General features: G+C 35.1%; 1 protein-coding gene and 1 pseudogene across 3 annotated transcripts in view; one reads left to right on the forward strand and one right to left on the reverse strand.

Moving 5' to 3' along the window:
- Positions 1-19,370, forward strand: part of PPP4R4 (protein phosphatase 4 regulatory subunit 4) — a 118,915-nt gene that overhangs the window by 86,935 nt on the left and 12,610 nt on the right. For all 3 annotated transcript variants that reach the window (XM_039469134.2, XM_074393549.1, XM_074393548.1), the window contains 7 exons: positions 3,635-3,779; positions 5,945-5,986; positions 6,454-6,528; positions 12,199-12,268; positions 12,704-12,790; positions 13,115-13,208; positions 14,275-14,345. In XM_039469134.2, the coding sequence (XP_039325068.1) occupies positions 3,635-3,779; positions 5,945-5,986; positions 6,454-6,528; positions 12,199-12,268; positions 12,704-12,790; positions 13,115-13,208; positions 14,275-14,345 (584 nt within the window). The remainder of the gene's footprint in view (positions 1-3,634; positions 3,780-5,944; positions 5,987-6,453; positions 6,529-12,198; positions 12,269-12,703; positions 12,791-13,114; positions 13,209-14,274; positions 14,346-19,370) is intronic.
- Positions 15,265-17,783, reverse strand: LOC104651550 (RIB43A-like with coiled-coils protein 1; annotated as a pseudogene).

Raw genomic sequence — 19,370 nt, forward strand, 5'->3', positions numbered from 1 at the left:
TATGAAAAAAAAACTCATCATCACTGGTCATTAGAGAAATGCAAATCAAAACCACAGTGAGATACCATCTCACACCAGTTAGAATGATGATCGTTAAAAATCAGGGAACAGCAGATGCTGGAGAGGATGTGAAGAAATAGGAATGCTTTTACACCGTTGTTGGCAGTGTAAGTTAGTTCAACCATTGTGGAAGACAGTGTGGCAATTCCTCAAGGATCTAGAAATAGAAATGCCATTTGACCTAGCAATCCCATTACTGGGTATATACTCAAAGGATTATAAAACGTTGTATTATAAAGACACATGCACACATGCCGTATGTTTATTGCAGCACTGTTTACAATAGCAAAGATTTGGAACCAACCCAAATGCCCATTAATGTTAGACTGGATAAAGAAAATGTGGCACATATACACCATGGAATACTATGCAGCCATAAAAAAGGATAAGTTCATGTCCTTTGCAGGGACATGAATGAAGCTGGAAACCATCATTCTCAGCAAACTGACCCAAAACCTGAAAACCAAACACCATATGTTCTCCCTCATTGAACAATGAGAACACATGGACACAGGGAGGGGAACATCATACACTGGGGCCTGTTGGTTTAGGGGAGGGATAGCAGGGGGTGGGGGGATTGAGGAGGGATAATATTAGGAGAAATACCTACTATAGCTGATGGGGGGATCAAATCTTCATGTTCTGCTCATGTACCCCAGAACTTAAAGTATATATATATAAAGAATCTTTTGGGTTGGGTGTGGTAGCTCATGCCTGTAATCCTAGCACTTTGCGAGGCCAAGGCAGGTGGGATCACTTGAGGCCAGCAGTTTGAGATCAGCTTGGCCAACATGGTGAAACGCTGTCTCTGCTAAAAATACAAAAATGAGCTGGGCTTGATGGTGCACACCTGTAGTCCTCGCTACTTGGGAGGCTGAAGCAGAAGAATTGCATGAACCTGGGAGGCAGAAGTTCAGTGAGCCAAGATGGCGCCACTGCATTCCAGCCTAGGTGACAGAGCAACACTGCATCTCAAAGAAGAAAAAAGAACCTTTGGTAATTCTTTAGATTTTAGCTCTTCCTAAACTAATGGATCCAGCTTTATGAACATTTTGTGAATTGAAATTGTGATTCTAAAAACGCAACTTTCAATGTGATGTATTGTCACTTATCAAGCAGTTGGCAAAAATAATTTGAAAGGAAATGAAATCATCACTACTTTGGTCAGTCTGACTAAGAGCATAACATTGACTCTATGAGAAAGAAATCTGCTAATTTAAAAAGCCAAATGAAGAGCAATTAAAAATTGCTCTATAGATTTCAGAGATTTGCAGGGCAATAGATTCTTGTATAACTGTGTGTCTTGGTTCCTACTTTCTTGCCTGGCCGGCTGCCAGCCAAGAAATGGGTCCAACAACACTGTATGCTAACTGGTTTTGGGTATAAAAGCTGTTGCTCAGTGCTTTAAAGATGTGCAGATAGAATGAAAACTGTCACAGCCAAGGGTAGTAGGATCATGTAGATTAGGACAGTTTCTGGAACCACACTCCCTGAGCTGAAATTCCAGCTCTATATTAGATGTGTATCTTTAACCAAGTTACAAAACTTCTGTGTGCAATGATTTCCTTAATACCTAATTTATTAAGTATTCTGAGGTACAAATACCTGAGATAATAGACGTAAATTATCCAAAAGGTGAAGTCCCTAATCTCAAGAATTTGATCGTCTCATGGGCCAAGGAGTCTCATGGAGATGAATCACTACAATGGCTTGTGTAGCTTCTGCTGAATATCTATTTTCTAGACCTTCTAGCCTTGGGTTATAAAGAATTGAGTGTGCATAGATTTAAGTGTTTTGGTTTTCCCTTAAGTTAGTGTTTAAAATTTAAACTCATCAAGTTTATACAGTATCAAGCTGGAAAAAGACTCTTGGTATTCACAGTAAGCCTTTTCCACAGCTGCCAGAAATGAAATTTCTTTGTGGGGATTGATGCTCCTTAATTAGAGAAAGCATTACTAGGTTTAGCCGCATCCGTGGTGAGCTCTGAATGAGATTGAGACCATTATTGCGATTTACAGTGCTGGAAATTCTGTAGGAGGAGCTTCTTTACCCTTTTTTGTTAAATACGAAGCAAATTTTGTTGTATATAAAGAATCCTCAAGATTCAGCTGAGAAAGCGTTCTGGAAACTCTAAAAATGGGATTCAGTTGTCTCAAGGGTTGTGATAAAAATGAAAAATAATTTGGAGAGCATTCAGATGAATAGATGAATATAGCAGCTATAAAATAGATATCCACCTAGCATCCCTCTCTAAAACAGCCCTGGAAAAAGAGTAGACTTTTAGCTTAGCAAAGTAGAATATATTACCTGTTAACTGCCTCTTCCTGGAAAGTTTTTTTTTTTTTCCCCATCCCAGTCTAGACTGTGTTAGTGCTTTAGACCACCTTAGACTGTGTTCTTTTATCCTTTTCTTCTCTAACTGAAAATATTACCTTGGTGATCTCTCCCGTTTCACGGTTTATCATCTACTTGCTGAAGAGTCCTCACTCTATCTCCAGCATTGACCTCTACCCTGGACAGCCAACTTATTGAGCCTACTGCCCACTTAGCATTTCCATTGTATATCTGATAGACATCTCAGACTTGATGTGTCCAGAATTAAATCTTCATCTTTCTTACCTGCTTTTGCTCCTTCTGTAGTTTTCCCCATCTCAGGAAATAACAATTTCATCTTCCAGCCTCAAAACCTTAGATCAAAACCTTAAATAAATTCTTCTCTTTATCATTCTACCTCCAATCCCTCAGCACATCCTGCTGCTTGTAAAAGATTTTCAGGATCCAACTACTTCTCACCACCTTTTACTCTAACACTCTGGTTCAATGTAAGGGCTTTTCCTATTTCTCTTTTTCTGTCCTTGACCAGCTGCAGTCTGATTTCATTCAACAAAGTAGGCAGATGATGCTTGTAAAACATTGTCAGATCATTTCACCCCTATGCTCACAACCTACCAATGGCTTCTTGTCATACTCAAAATAAAAGGCAATTTCCTTACAGTGGCCCTCAAAGCCTCTAACTTACCAGTCTGAGCTCTCCTGCTAGTCTCACCTTCACTCTGTTTAGGCACAATGGCCTGTTTGCTCATTTGGACCAATAGTAGAAAAGCTCTCCATATTTGCTGTGATGCTCTTTTCCAGATATTCACATGACTCATTCCCTGATTTTCTTTAGGTCTTTGCTTAAATGTCATCTTTTCAGTGGAACCTTTACTGATAATCCTCTCTGGCCACCTGCTTTAAAACTGATTAATCCCCAGCCTCTGGAACTCCCTTGACTTTATTTCCTTCTTTATTTTTCTCCACAGCACTTAACACTCTCTGACAGATTTTTACCTGTTTCTTTTCTCTTCTCTGCTCCCATAATATAATGTAAGCTCCAGGAGAGCAGATAATTTTGTTGGTTTTATTTATTGTTGTATCTCAGCATCTAGAATGATGAATGCTTGACACAATAGACACTCCATACATATATCTTGCATGAATTCTCAGGCCATCTAAAACTTGATTTTTCTTTGTTTCATGTTACTGGTATTCTTAGTTATTAAATTCTCTCAAGAGTAAATGCTATTTATTGTAGAATGAAACTTTGCTGCTTGTTGCCCAAAGTTAAATCTACTCTGAAGATTCCTGCTGATAAGCATCTACTTCAGCAGTTAGAAATGTGTGTGAGAAAACTCCTGTGTCAAGAAAAAGATAAAGATGTTCTGGCTATTGTAAAAAAAGTAAGTATCACTCTTGCGTTTTTTGCATTAAGGTAGTAAGAATCATAGGTTCACTATTTCAGCTTGACAGGTAGCAATATATTAAAATATTTTTATCTTTGCTAGAGTTGTAAGAATTAGTAAATGATTTGGTTGATACGTGCTACAACTGGATATGAAAGTTTCTTCCAAAGGGCACCTAGATATTAAATTTTTATTGTTAGTAATATAAGCCCATGAGAGAGAGTTTCACAAGTTAGGTGCTCAATAAACACTGTTCAATTAATAATACATATTTTATTTATCAGACTTTCTTTATAAATGATTATAATCCAGTAAAACTTTGTTGGTGAAATTGGGAAAGTCACATTTTATAGAAACTTATCTCTGGAAGGGCTCATAGAGTTAATTCAGGAGTCTGTTTGATTTATAGAAGTTCTATGCCTAGGAATACTGTCTACTCGAGATCATATTAGTAAGTAGCAGAACCAGGAGGACTAGAATAGAGACCTCTTACCTACCCCTGAGTGCATTTCTTTGTAAATAATGTAACATTGTATCCTATGAGTTTTTTGTTTGTTTTAGCATGAGATCTTAGTATATGGATTCCTTGGAAATGTTGGGAAAACTAAAACAGTAAAACTTTGGGTTAGTGAGCCACATCTTAGAATAATTTTTACTCTTCAAAAATTGTTTATGCTGAATATATAACTAGTATTTTTATAAGTTAAAGTGAAATTATTTATTTTGTGAATCTGAATATAAACTTCGGGACACGTAGTGTTTGAGCATTTATTTGTAGTGAGGGAAATTTCCTTATTAATGCCATAAATAAATTAACATACATGGTGAGAAAAAGTTCTCATTTTTTCTCTTTTTTTTCTAGAAATCATTGCCAGATGTTACATGAAGAATCTTTTAATTAAGTGATTTAATGATAGTATTAATTTGTATAGTTTTAATGAAATGTGAATTCTCCTTTCATCAACTCGTAATCAGAAATACCTAGAGTTGGATGTGCATTTAAATATAAAAATACATACACACCTTCATTTTCTCTCTCTCTCTCTCTCTCTCTCTCTCATTTTTATCAGATAGTTCCTTCTTTACTATTCAATATTTAAATATAGAAGTTTAGGCAATGGAGTTAACTTGTCAAAATAATAAACTTGAGAGGATTAGTTTTTCAGAATAATTTATTAATTCAAGAAACAGTATAAGCTAACCCCATACAGGTGCAACAATAATGTAATTAAATTAATGGATTATTAGTCTACAGTGGATTGTTCTGGAGTACAGCTCTTATTTTAAGTATGCTGCATATAATGAAGTCAGTTTGTCCCATGGAAATTTTTTAGTATAATGAGTTATTAGTATGGAAAACTCCCAGGAGGCTACACAAAACTTTTGGATAAAAATGGAATAGTTTCATCAGTTTTGTAATATGAGAAGTAACTTTATTTAGAAAGAGAGTATTTCATGGCATACATTATGAATTTTTTATAAATTTCAGCAGAAAAAGCTTCCAATAAATTTTATGTTTGTAATGGATAGCTTTGAATTTATGCATATCCAAATGTATTTTATTTTGGCCATTAGAGTCACTCTTGTAGAATAAGTTTTAGAAGTACTGTACTCTATCAGATAGAGACAGAACCCTCAGGTTAGATTGACCATTGTTTTGATTGGAATAATTTGTTTCAAACTAGTATATTCTAAAAGACAAATAATAAATTGGAGAATATTTTCAGAACAGATATACAATTTCTACAGAAGGGAACTAGGATTATTAAGCCAAATGATGGCTTTCTTCATTGATATATAGCTAAAAGACTTTTTTAAAATTCAAAAGCTACAATATGTTTCTGAAAATTCAGAAAAGATTGGCACTAGGACTTACTGGAAATGAGTTAGATTGCATGAATTTGGTATTTGAAATATACCTGTAGACTTGGTCTTCTTAAGGTTAAAAACTTTCAAGTTAAAATTGACCCTGCCATTATTGTATAAAGGTTTTGTAAGTACAGTGTAGAATTGGGCAAAACTTTAGAATTTTCTGACTTAGCCTTCCCCACAGTGCAGAAGTCTCCTATTTGAACCTCCCTCTGCAAAATAACTTGCTGAGAAATGACTGGTTCTTTTAATTTAATTACTTTTGAATAATTTTAAGAAACTTTTTTTTATAGACTGTATTAGAGTTGGACAGAATGGAAATGTCTATGGATGCTGTAAGTATACTCTCTTCTTTTATTGTGTTAGTCCATTTTCACACTGCTGATAAAGACATACCCAAGACTGGTCAATTTACAAAAGAAAGAGGTTTAATTGGACTCACAGTTCCACATGACTGGGAAGGCCTCACAATCATGGCAGAAGGCAAAGAGGAGCAAATCACATCTTATGTGGATGGCAGCAGGCAAAAAGAGAGCTTGTGCAGGGCAACTCCCCCATATAATATCGTCAGATCTTGTGAGACTTATTCACTGTCATGAGAACAGCATGAAAAAGACTCACCCCCATAATTCAGCCATTTTCCGCGAGGTCCCTCCCACAACATGAGGGAATTAAGGGAGCTACAAGATGACATTTGGGTGGGGACACAGCCAAACCATAACACTTTCATTGAAAGGAATATTTTAAACTTGGCAGAAACTCATCACTAATGTTTTACAATTTCATTTTAAACTTTAAACAGTTTCAGAAAAAGTTTTATGAGAAAGATTTGTTGGATCAAGAGAAAGAAAGAGAAGAACTACTTCTTTTGGAAATGGTATGTTTTTTCATATGCACACATATACTCTTTTCTGATTAATATTAACTGTGTTTTTTTATTAAACTTAAAAAAATCATTTCTTTCCATTTTGCCATTTCACATGACTGTTGTTTCTTCTTAAATGACTAAAGAACAGTCCCAGTTTTCTGAAATCTCTTCTTTTATGAACTAGAAGGAAAACTATATTTGAGAGCCTTTTAAAAAAACTACTGACGTGTAATTGACAACTACATATATTTATACTACTTAATGAGTTTTGACATATTTATAAAACTATCACCACAGTGAAAATATGAAATGTTTCTATTCCTTTAAAGATTTCTACCCCTTTGTAATCCATGTCTTCTACTCCAGTCCCCAGCAACCAGTGATCTAGTTTCTGTCACTGTAGATTAGCTTGCATTTTCTGTAATTTATATAAATGGAATAATATATTAGGGTATTAATACTATTTTTGGTCCTGCATCTTTCTACCAACATAATTACTTTGTGATTCATCCATATTGTTGTATGCATCAAGAAGCCATTCCTTTTTATTTCTTTTTTTTTTTTTTTTTTTTTTTTTTTTGAGACGGAGTTTCGCTCTTGTTACCCAGGCTGGAGTGCAATGGCGCGATCTCGGCTCACCGCAACCTCCGCCTCCTGGGTTCAGGCAATTCTCCTGCCTCAGCCTCCTGAGTAGCTGGGATTATAGGCACGCGCCACCATGCCCAGCTAATTTTTTGTATTTTTAGTAGAGACGGGGTTTCACCATGTTGACCAGGTTGGTCTCGATCTCTCGACCTTGTGATCCACCCGCCTCGGCCTCCCAAAGTGCTGGGATTACAGGCTTGAGCCACCGCGCCCGGCCCTCCTTTTTATTTCTGAGTAGTAGTCTATATTATGGATATATCACAATTTGCTTATCCATTAACCTCTTTATGTACAGTTGGCTTATTTCTAATTTGGGGATATGACAAATATAGTTGCTTTGAACATTAGTGAAGAAGTCCTTGGGTAGACATGTTTTCATTTCTCTTGGGTAAATACCTAGGAATAGAATGGCTGGATTGTATGGCCTGGTTAACTTTCAAAAAAAAACCAAAAGCAAAACAAAACTGTTTTCAAGTGGTTGTACCATTTTATATCCCCATTGTCTATGGTAAAAAGCTTTAGTTACCAGCCATGCTATTGGGTATGTACGGGTATCTCATTGTTTTTTAAAATCTCTTTTTATATTCTTGGTACCTAGAGATGTCAAGCATCTTGTCTTTGCTTACTGGCCATCGTTACCTCTTATTTGATGAAGTTTTCAGAATTTTAAGTGGCTTTTTGTTATTATTATTGAGATGTAAGAACTTTTAATTCATTCTGAATACGATTTCCTTGACAGATATACATATTATGAGTATTTTATTGGAGTCTGAGGCTTATCTTTTCATTTATTAATGGTGTCTTTTGAACAATAGAAATATTTAATTTTGTTGAAGCCCAGTTTATCAATTCTTTCTTTTACAGTTCTTTTTTGCTCAGGAATCCTTTGTCTATCCCAAGATCGTAGACTTTTTCCTGTGTTTTCTTTAAAAAAATTTAGTTTTAGGTTTTACATTTAGGTTTATGATTCATTTCAAGTACATTTTTATATAAGATATGTTTATTTTTTTCCATGGGAATATTCATTTATTCCAGCACCATTTGTTAACAAGCCTGTTTTTCTCCATTGAATTGCCTTAGCATCCTTAAAAAATATTAGTTGTACACATATGTGTTTATTTCTTGACTTCCTTTTATTCTGTTCCCCTTATTTATAAGTTTATCTTTTAAGCAATACCAAACTGTCTTGATCACTGTAACTTTATAGTGTTTTTGAGGTTTGGTAGGGTAAGTTTTCCATCTTTGTTCCTTTTTAAAATTGCTTTGGGCAGTCTAGGGCCTTTGCATTTTGGTATGAAGTCTAGAATTTATTTCTAGGTATTTTATGTTTTTGGCATTATTGTAAATGGAATTACGCATTTTTCATTTCATTTTCCAGTTTTTTTTTTGTTGCTGGAGTGTAAGAATATTGTTGATTTTTATACATTAACCTTGTATCTTATAAACTTTCTAAATTTGTTTATTTGTTCTAGAAATTGTTTTTTAGATTTTCTACAACTAAGATTTTCTATGTAAGCCATTATATCTTCTTTAAATACAGTAAGATTACTTCTTTATATTCAATATTTATGCATTTTGTTTCTTTCTTTTGTCTTATTGCAAGGTCTAGGACCTCCAGTAAAATTAAAGTGGTACAAGTAGGCATCCTCGTCTTTTTACTGATCTTAGGGGGAAACAGTTCAGTTTTTCATGGTAAGGTATGATGGTAGAAGTAGGTTTTATGTAGATGTCCTTTATCAGATTGAGGAAGTTACTTCTGACTCCTAGCTTGCTGAGAGTTTTTTATGAATGGTTGTTGCATTTGGTTATATCTAGAAATGATGTTTGGCTTTTCTCCTTCATTCTGCTAATACACTGAATTACACTTATTTTTCAAATGTTAACCAATCTTGTATTTTGGAGATAAACTCTATTTGGCGATGGTTTATTATCCTTTTTATTTATTGAATTCTTGGCTAATGTTTTTGTTAAGGGATTTTGCATCTGTGTTCATAGATTCAGTGAAATTGGCCTGTAATTCCCCTTTTTGTCTTTTTTCGGATCAGATTTGGTATTAATGTTATTCTGGCCTCATAAAACAAGATGGATGGTATTCTCACCTTCTCTATTTTCTGACCAAGTTTGTATAAATTGGTTTTATTTTTGCCTTGAGTGTCTTATAGACTTCACTAGTGAAGTTATCTAAGCCTGGAGTTTTCATTTTGGGAAGTATTTTGATAATTGATTCTATTTCTTTAATAGACATTAGATTATGTAGATCTTATGTTTCTTCTGTTGTCAATTTTGGTAAGCTGCTTCCCCCTCCCACTCCAGTTTACATGTTATTTAAACAAGTCTGTTGTCATGAAGTTATTTATAATATTCTCCTTTTAATTATGGTATTAATCTACGGTGATAACCATTTTATTGTTGTGCTAGTGATTTGTGTTCTTCCTTTCTCCTTTTTTTTTTGAAATTTGTTTGCTGGTTTCTCTAGAGATTTTAATATCCATACCTAACCTTTTACAGTCTACATAGTGTTATTGTTATCTCATGTCACTTAACAATAATACAAATCTCTTTACCCACTCCACACCAATTCTTCATGTTACAGTTGTCATAATGAATTATGTCTGTATTGAAGACCCCACCAGACAGTGTTGTAATTTTGCTTTAAGTTGTCATATGTATCTTGAAGAATTTAAGAGTATAAACTTTTATGTTTACTCAGATGTTTACCATTTCCAGTGCTTTTCATTCATTGCTTAAGATCTAAATTTTCCTCTGGTATTTTTTTTTTCTTCAGGCTGAAGAATTTTCTTTACCAGATCTTGCAGTGCAGATCTTCTGGTGACTTCTCTTATTTTTTCTTTATCTAAGATATCTTATTCTTACTTCATTCCTGAAGGATATTTTCACTGGGGATAGAAGTCTGGGTTGGCAGCCTTTTCCTTACTGCATTGTAATAATATATTTCTATCTGTCTTCTGGTCCCTATAACATCTGATAAAATATCTACTCTCATTTGAATTGTTGGTGCTTCTGTATGAAGCATTGTTTTTCTCAGTATTTTTTTCTTCAAGTATTTTTTTTCTTTTATCTTCTGTTTTTAGCAGTTGGCTTTTGATGTTGTCTAGGCATTATTTGCTTGAAATTTATCCCATTTGGATTTGCTTATCTTACTGAATCTGTAAACATATATCATTCCTGAAATTTGGGAAGATTTAGTCATTGTTTATTTAAATATATGTTCTGTTCCAATTTTTCCGTCTCTTATTTCTGGGTCACTAATTGCACATATATTAGATCTTTTATTATTGTCCATAGACTTAGGAGGCTTTGTTCTTTCTCAGTTTTTAAAACAGTCTGTGCTACTCAATGTGAATAATTTCTCTTGATGTATCCTCAGTGTTACCAACTCTTTCCCTGTCCCCTCCATTCAGCTGCTGAGCCTATCCAGTGAATTTTTTAATTTCCAATACTTTTCAGTTCTAAAATTTCCATTTGGTTCTTTTTATATTTTCTATTTCTCTGCAGAGAATTTGTGTGCTTAAAGGGGAAATCCCCTGAAAAGTGAAGTTTATTGTTTCAGCAGACTTTCAAAACAAGATTAGAATTCAGGATTGCCAGTGGGAGAAGCTGTAAGGGAGACTCAAAAAATTTTAGGACCAAATGACCTAGCCTAAGACAAAAGCAGACAATAGAAAGATACCCACAAATAATTCTGATTTTGCAGCTAGTAGGCAAGGTCTTCAAGACAACTGTGATTAATATGATCAAGATAATAGAGGGAAATATGTAGAAAAGGGATAACTCTGTTAATCCCACCCAATAAAGTTTTATGCTTTATTTCTGTTTTAGAATTTCCATTTGATTTTTTTATATAGTCCACTTCTATGTGGAAATTCTTTGTCTTATTTTCTCCATATTTTTTCTTAGTTTATATGTGTACTTGAAAAGAATGTTTATTCCACACTTGTTGACTGTATGGAAATGACCAAAGTAATGGTATTTTGCTAAGGAGAATACTGTAGTATTCTGTGCATGTCAGTTATACCAAGTTTGTTCAGAACTTGCTGTGTTTCTTGATTTTCTTGCCTATTCTGTTGGCATAATGGGCTCCTGTGTTTTGGTAATGGTTTGTTTTTTGATGTTGGAGCTGGTTATACAAGTGTGTCTATTTTGGGAAAATTCATTGAGCTATGAATTTGTTCACTTATAATTTATGTACTTTATATAAAGAGACATATATTTATATATGTATATAAAGAGCTATATATATTTATATATAAAAGTACACTATATGTATTTTATAAAATAATGAAATACATAATACATATGTTATATTTATTTGAAATATTATATATATATATATATATATTTTTTTTTTTTCTTTTTTGAGATAGAGTCTCACTCTGTCACCCAGGTTGGAGTTCAGTGGTGCAATCTCAGCTCACTGCAATCTCCACCTCCTGGGTTGAAGCGACTCTTCTGCCTCAGCCTCCCAAGTAGCTGGGATTTCAGACATGCACCACCATGCCTGGCTAATTTCATAAATGAAACTTCCTCATGTTGGCCAGTTTAGTCTCGAACTCCTGACCTCAGGTGATCCACCCACCTTGGCCTCCCAAAGTGTTGGGATTACATGTGTGAGCCACTGCGCCTGGCCTCTCTCTATATATTATACTTAAATAAAACATTAAAAAATATCCGAGCCCATATTCTTTTCTCCCAGTCTTTTTAAAGGAAGATATTATTTAACCATTTACCAATCTGAAATGGAAATGACCAAAGTAATGGTATTTTGCTAAGAAGAATTAGTAAATACCTTCTAGAAAATGAAGGCTCATTATTACAAAGGTACCAAACTCATTGTTTTAGCTGGACAAACCCCCAAGGACCCTGAATTTTTTAGACACTAACATTGAAAAAAAAAATACTTCTTTTAGGCATTTTTATGAACTTTATTTGAATCTCAAATGCTTAATTTCTCAGAACAATTTTCTAAACCTATTTAAGTTTTACCTTTAATACAAGATACTGTCTTAATAACAGGAACAATTAGAGAAAGAAAAGCAACAGAATGATGGAAGGCCCATGAGTGATAAAATGTTTGAAAAGAAACGTAAGTAGTTTTTCTGTCTTCACCACTTAGTTACAAAATTAATGTTGCATCCTGGTATTCTGAAACACTATGCTGAATTTTTTATTTATATGGAAATTTGTTTTACTTTCTTTCATTTTTCAAAAGTCAGTTTGAAAATTGGCTGCTTAATGTGGTACAGATGTTAAGAATACATGAATGAAAGACAGGAACCAGAGTGGATGTTCACATCCTTCAAAAGAAAAAATTAAAGTTTGAAAACAGCTGTAAGATTGTGAAATTGATCACTGAATAACAAAGATTGAAATATGTAAATAGTACAAAGTTAGAATATTTGGAAAAGAAAGCTCCTTAGCTAGGGATAGTGATTCATATTGTCTGGGTTGTCTTGTATGTTTATGGAGATTAATAAGGACTCAGAGGAAATTATAGAATTTAAAACAGAGTTTATTTTAGGTAGAGACACTAAGACACCAACACAAAGTCTGCCCAAGAACATCCCCATTTCTGTTCCTGGACCTTCTTCTGTCACCCCATCGACAAGTAAGACATAACTTCTTTTTATATCTTTTTAATAATTTTTTTCTTTTATAAAAATTAATTGCTGGCAAAGTCACTCTATTAGATGAGATATAATGGGATAAAATATCTCATTCTAAAGCACTTTTCACCTTCTATTATTAGTTGTTTTGGTAGTTCTTAATGGATAGTATCGGTAAGAGATACTTCAGTGAGCTCAAACTAAGGAAAAAAAGGCTAAAGCCATCTGTGTTTTACTAAAAGTGATGGTAGTTGGGGAGGGAATGGAGGTTGGGGCAGCTAAGGATTAACTTAATACATTTTCCTTTTTTCTGCTTATTACTCTAGGTAAAGAAATCAAGAAATCCAAACTGATTCGAAGCCAGTCTTTTAATAATCAAGCTTTTCATGCAAAATATGGCAACTTAGAGAAATGTGCTAGGTATGATCTCTCAGCTCTTCAATTTATAACATAATTTTTATCTTTATTCACATATTGATATATATGTTTACATTTTATAAAAATCAAAATTAATTTTGAAGTTTTTTGTAGGCCAGTATTTTGTCAGTTTTCTTCTGTAGGGATTGTTTTATTTAAAAATAAGAGATGTCCACCAATTTTCACAAAAAATAGGTATCCTGGCATTCTAGGAAGAATACTGCCATGATACTATTTAATAATATCATAGAATTAATCTGTGTATTATTTCATGAGGGAAGTAGTACTGTATCACATATGCCACTTAACTTTTAATAGGTATGAGTATGTCCCATTTTCTAAATACGTATAGATATCCATTTGTTACTAATATTGTTTCTGTCTATAAAGCCACATGCATGTTCATATGATAAAGTGATCACAGCGGAATTGTCCTGACAATAGATGAATGTCTGGCTTCCCCTTTAGCCCAGGAGACAAAATTACAAGCAGTTACGATTAGGAGAGAATCAATATAAATTAAATTATCATGACTTTTTATATGTGCTGTACAAACAGCTATATGTCAATTGACATGTAAAATAAGTTTAAGAGAACAAATATTTTTAAAAGTATTCCTTTGTCTATCAAGATAAATGCCATCTTTCAGGAAAAAGTATTTTTCTTTTATTAAAGATAGCTTCTTCCAGAATTTTAGCTGTGTTTTGTGGCATTATCAATAGATCCATCAAGAGTACCTAGCCAATAGAGTGATCTCAAGGTAGAAAAAAGAGATTATAACTAAAGGTAAGTTTTATTTCCAAGAAAATTTTTACCCATCTTAGCTGCCTTGCTTGAACATCAAAAGAAATTCTGATGAAGCAAAAGTTTAAGGAAATGCTTTTAATTTATAGACAAAGTAAGTGTTGTGAGGCATGAGTGTAATAAAACAAATGAGAAATAAAAGCAACAACTGTTTCGTAAGCAGAGGAAAGCATTAAAAAGAAGAGTAAAGCAGCGCAAGTGTTAGTTCACTGAGCTTGTGAGAAGTGCGTTTTTATATTTTAAACTAAATCATGTTGTTTTCTAGTAAAAGTTCTACAACAGGATATACAGCTTCTGTCTCAGGGTTAGGAAAGACTTCTGTGCTTTCACTAACTGGTAAGTAGCAATCTAAGTTCTTCAAAAACCTGCTAAATTTAATGAAATATGATTTTTCTTACATGAATTATTTCTTTACTACTAGATACCGTGTTTTCCTAAATTTATATCTTTATCATATCCCTAAGAAATTAAACTTTTCTCTAGCAATTGAGAAAATATTTGACTAAACTATATTGTTTTCAAGATAAAAAGTCAAGGCTCGGAGTTTAATACTTTTAAAATAGAGAAAGAAAAAAAGTGATAGGGTAGGTTTTACCAAACTTAGAAGGCTTACTGAGGCACAGACAAAAAGGTTTTGCAATGATTTTTAAGGAGATTAAAAGCAGTAGGACTTCACTATAAATCTAGATGAACAGCTAAACATTTACAGTGTTATATATTTAGAAGTTTGTGGCAGAGGTCAGCGCATTTCTCTGAAAGCCCAGAGGGTAAACATACAGGCTTTGTTGGCCAAATTGGTCAGTCACAGTTATTTTATTTTATTTTATTTTTGAGACTGAGTCTCACTCTGTCGCCTGGGCTGGAGTGCAGTGGCGTGATCTCGGCTCACTGCAACCTCCGCCTCCCGGGTTCAATCGATTTTCCTGCTTCAGCCTCCCGAGTAGCTGGGATAACAGGGGCATGCCACCACGCCCAGCTAATATTTGTATTTTTAGTAGAGACAGGGTTTCACCATGGTGGCCAGGATGGTCTCGATCTCTTGACCTTGTGATCTGTCTGCCTCGGCTTCCCAAAGTGCTGAGATGACAGGTGTGAGCCACCGTCATCATTTTTTTTTTTTTTTTTTTTTTTTTTTGGTTTTGAGTGAAGAAGTTTATTACCTAGGTTAGAAGGTGGGAGTATGCAGCATTTTTCTCTTTGACTCCTGACCACTTGTGAGCTTGATGGACAAGAAGGGAGAGATAAACATCTAAACTTAGCGGCTGCTGGTGTTAAACTGTTGGTGATACTGGGCTGTAGGTTGATTGGTATAGATTACTGAGTTCAGGTAATCCTGCCTGTGAAAGAAGTCCAGAGGCCTCAGCTGACATGTTTTCCCTCTTTCCATGGTTCCTCACCATCCCTCCTCTCCCTCTCTTGGTATTTAACTCCAGCACCACCACCTAGAACTCACTGGGCTTTTTGCTCCTGAGCCAGCTGCTGGTTGAAGGAGCCTAGACCCCTCTGAAACTGAGCACACAATTCCCTCTCCTGCTCTTCTAGCTCCAGCATTGCCTTGGCTGAGCTTATTGTCTGGCTTTTCCATTCAGTATCCAATGCTTTTTCGGCCTGACGTTATGCTTCCTTCTCAGTGCGTTGTACTTCCTGCTCTTTCCTGATGGCAGCTCGCTGCTCAGGAGTCATGCCCTTCCAGCAATAGGGCAGGACCCGGTGGGGAGCTGTACAGTGTTGGGCGACCTGGGGGTTCTCAGTCAGTAGGTCACTCATGCTCTGGTTCTTGATCTCCGCAAGATTGGCCTTCTGTTCACGCTGACGCTCACAACGCTGATGCCCATACTGTGAAGCTGCCTTGGGGAGCCCCCAAATGTAAGCATTTGGGTGCTCAACCTTAGGGAACTCTGTCACAGGGGAGGGGAGAACATGGCCCTACTCTTCCATCTCAAGGAAAGAACAGATATCGCATGGCCTTTCAGTGACCCTAATGCATGTGTGGGGGAGAATGGGCAAGGAACTTCTCTGCCTTCAGGAAACCTTTAGACTGAGAAGCTGAGGATGAGAGGGCAATATTCTGTTCTCAAGTCATCTTGCTTCTGGAGGTGGGGAGAAGTGACTTGTGCCCTAAGAGGGGCCTTCGATGAAGGGGGAGTACTCAGATGCGAGGGCTGGTGCTGATTTGAGAGGGGCTATAAGAGGAAGAATGTGGCTAAGGTTCCCCAGACTTTGTTCAGGAGTTGGGGAGGGCCTAGGGTACTAGATGGCCCAGGCCATACCTGTGCTTTGTTGGCGTTGGCCATAGCACACATCATGGCCATGCGACAGGACTCCTCCAGCCTGGCCAGATGGGTGGCCTGTGTGTCCATGGCGAGGCGCAGCTGGTCACTGAGTGCATCTGCACAGAGACTGTCACAGTTATTGAACTCTGCTGTTACTGAGTTAAAGCAGCCATAGACAGTACATAATAAATAGATATGGGTGTGTTCCAATAAAACTTTATTTACAAAAACAGGCTGTGGGCTAGCTTTGACCCACAAACTGTAATTTGCTGACCTCTGGTTTATAGAATAGATTATAGAATTATAATACTAATAACGTAGAATGTATTGCTGAAATTATTAATGGCTAAATGTGTGTTTTTAACTTTATGCCTTGGAAATATTGGTTGAAAATTTTACTATTTACTGTAATTTCTTTTAGTATAAATAATAGTGAATCTGTTCAAAGATCTGAAATTTTTAAGAGCTTAGTTACATTTTCTTTTGAGGTTGCATTTTGAGTATTCTTCATCTTTTTTTATTTTTTAAAATTCTCATGAAGAATGTATATACTCATTGGCTGTTCTGTAAACAGTGTTTCAATTGCTGTAACAGAAAATATTTCTAGCATTAAACCATTGACATTCATGTACAGTATATAGAGTGGTTCTCCAAGGTAGACTATGATTATCATAAGAATTTGGTAACAGAAAGTTGACGAACTAAAATTTTCCCCATATCTTGGACTATGTATAATAAACCCATTGATTACTTTCAGTCCAGTAAAGCAGTGAATTCTTTAGGAGATACTAAGGAACATTCAGAGTTTAAGAACTTTATTTAAAATATAGACTGGCTGAGAAACGGTCACAGCCAAAGCCTAAGGAGAACTAACAAGTAAATGTGATGTAGTATTCTGGATGGGATCCTGAGGTAATGGTGCGGATAATTATAGATGTTCATAAGGGGTTCTTCAGACTTGAATGGATCTTACCTGTCCTCTTGTCACTTCTTCACTTAGCTGTATTGAGCAAGTGACATATTTATTTATGATCTGGTAACATTTTTTTTAAAGAAATTTCTTTGTCAAAATCATTAAGAATATTGATTCAGAAGTGGTATTTAAAAGTTTTAATTATGTGCATTTATTTACTTTTCACTTTACCAGTTTTTAAGTGAACTTGAGAACCAAGAGGGTAGATATGGTCCACAGATTCTAAAACTTACATCCAAAGTCTTAAATGATGTATTTTATGAGGTATATTAGTCTGTTCTCATGCTGTTAATAAAGACATACCCAAGACTGGGTAATTTATATAGGAAAGAGGTTTAATTGACTCACAGTTCCACATGGCTGCAGAGGCCTTACAATCATAGCAGAAGGCAAAGGGGAAGCAAGACATGTCTTACATGGCAGCAAGCAAGAGGGTGTGTGCAGGGGAACTGCCCTTTTATAAAACCACCAGATCTTGTGAGGCTTACTCACTGTTACGAGAACTGCATGGGAAAAATCCACACCCATGATTCAGTTACCTCCCACTGGGTCTCTCCCATGACATGTGGAGATTATTACAGTTTAAGGTGATGTTTGAGTAGGGACACAGAGCCAAACTATATCATGAGGGTATTTTATTTAAATATTTGAAAAATGTTCTATCTTAATATTAGTTGAGGGAGAACTGTAGGTTGAATGAAATATCTCTTAGGGTTCTTGGTTAGAAGAAAGTGCTTATTATTGTTATTTATTACTTAAAATAGAAACTGAAAAAATTTACTGTAGAGTAACACATCTATAAAGAGAAAATGGAAGCAGAATGTCTTTTAACAAATGTGTCAGGTATTTGCATAGAGAAGAGATCTTATTTAATTGTGGGACTCAAAACAGGCTTCAAGATGATTGTGTCATTTGAGATCAACCTTAAGGTATGCTAGGATTTTGACAGACAGAGATATGTATAGAATAACATTCCATTCACAGCACCAGTCATAAATGAAAGATGATTGTTGGTGTTTTCAGGGAGCAACAGCTGACTAGTTTGGCTGGAGTGTGGAGTGAATATAAAGGAGTAGTGTTAGATGAAACTGTAAGGAAAGGTCAGAGTCATATTTTGGAATGCCAGATTGGATACTTTTTACTTAACATGAATCCACTGTTTATTATGTGGTGACTTCTGGCCTGTCATCAGTTATACCACTCAAAACTGTTAAGGGAAGTCTGAGGAACTGTCACAGCCAGAGCCTAAGGAGAACTAACAAGTAAATGTGATGTAGTATTCTGGATGGGATCCTGAGACAGAAAAAGTTGTTATTAGAGAAAATAACAACTACTATGGATTTTAGTTAATAATGTATCAGTACTGGTTCATTAAATGTAATAAACATAGCATACTTATATAAGGTGTTAATGATAGAGGAAATTGGGTGAAGGCATATATGAGAGTTCCTTATTCTGTCTTCTCAATTTTTCTGTAAATCAAAACTGTTCTAAAAAGACAGTTTATTTAAAAAAGCAGTATCTTCAAAAACACTAAATGCCCAGGGACAGATTTAACAAAATGTGCTAGATATACATAAAAACTTTAAAACATTGCTGAAAGAAGCTAAAGACCTAAATAAATGGAGAGATATAACATGTTTATGGATTGAAAAACTTAATATTGTTCCAATGTCACTTTTTTTCTCAATTGATCCAGAGATTAAATGAAATCCTAATTAAAATTCTAGTAGTCTTTTTGCAGAAACTTATAGGCTGATTCTAAAAATCTGTATTGAAATGCAAAAGGACCCCAGTGTAGCCAAAATAGTTTTGAAAAAGAAAAAGCTGGATAACTTAAATGTAAGTTTGATTTCAACAATTACTATAAAATTCTGGAAATCAAGACATTGTTTTCTATGTTGTCATATATAATAAGTTGATTTTAACAAAGGCTTCAAGATAAATCAATAGTGATAGAATAATATTTTTTTAAATGGTGCTGGATGGGCCAGTTCCTTGAAAGACACAATTCATTCAGGCACGGTGACTCACACCTGTAATCCCAGAACTTTGGGAGGCAGAGACGTGTGGCTTACCTGAGGTCAGGAGTTCAAGACCAGCCTGACCAACATG

This window comes from Saimiri boliviensis, chromosome 2 (assembly GCF_048565385.1).
Source record: "Saimiri boliviensis isolate mSaiBol1 chromosome 2, mSaiBol1.pri, whole genome shotgun sequence".
NCBI lineage: Eukaryota > Metazoa > Chordata > Mammalia > Primates > Cebidae > Saimiri > Saimiri boliviensis.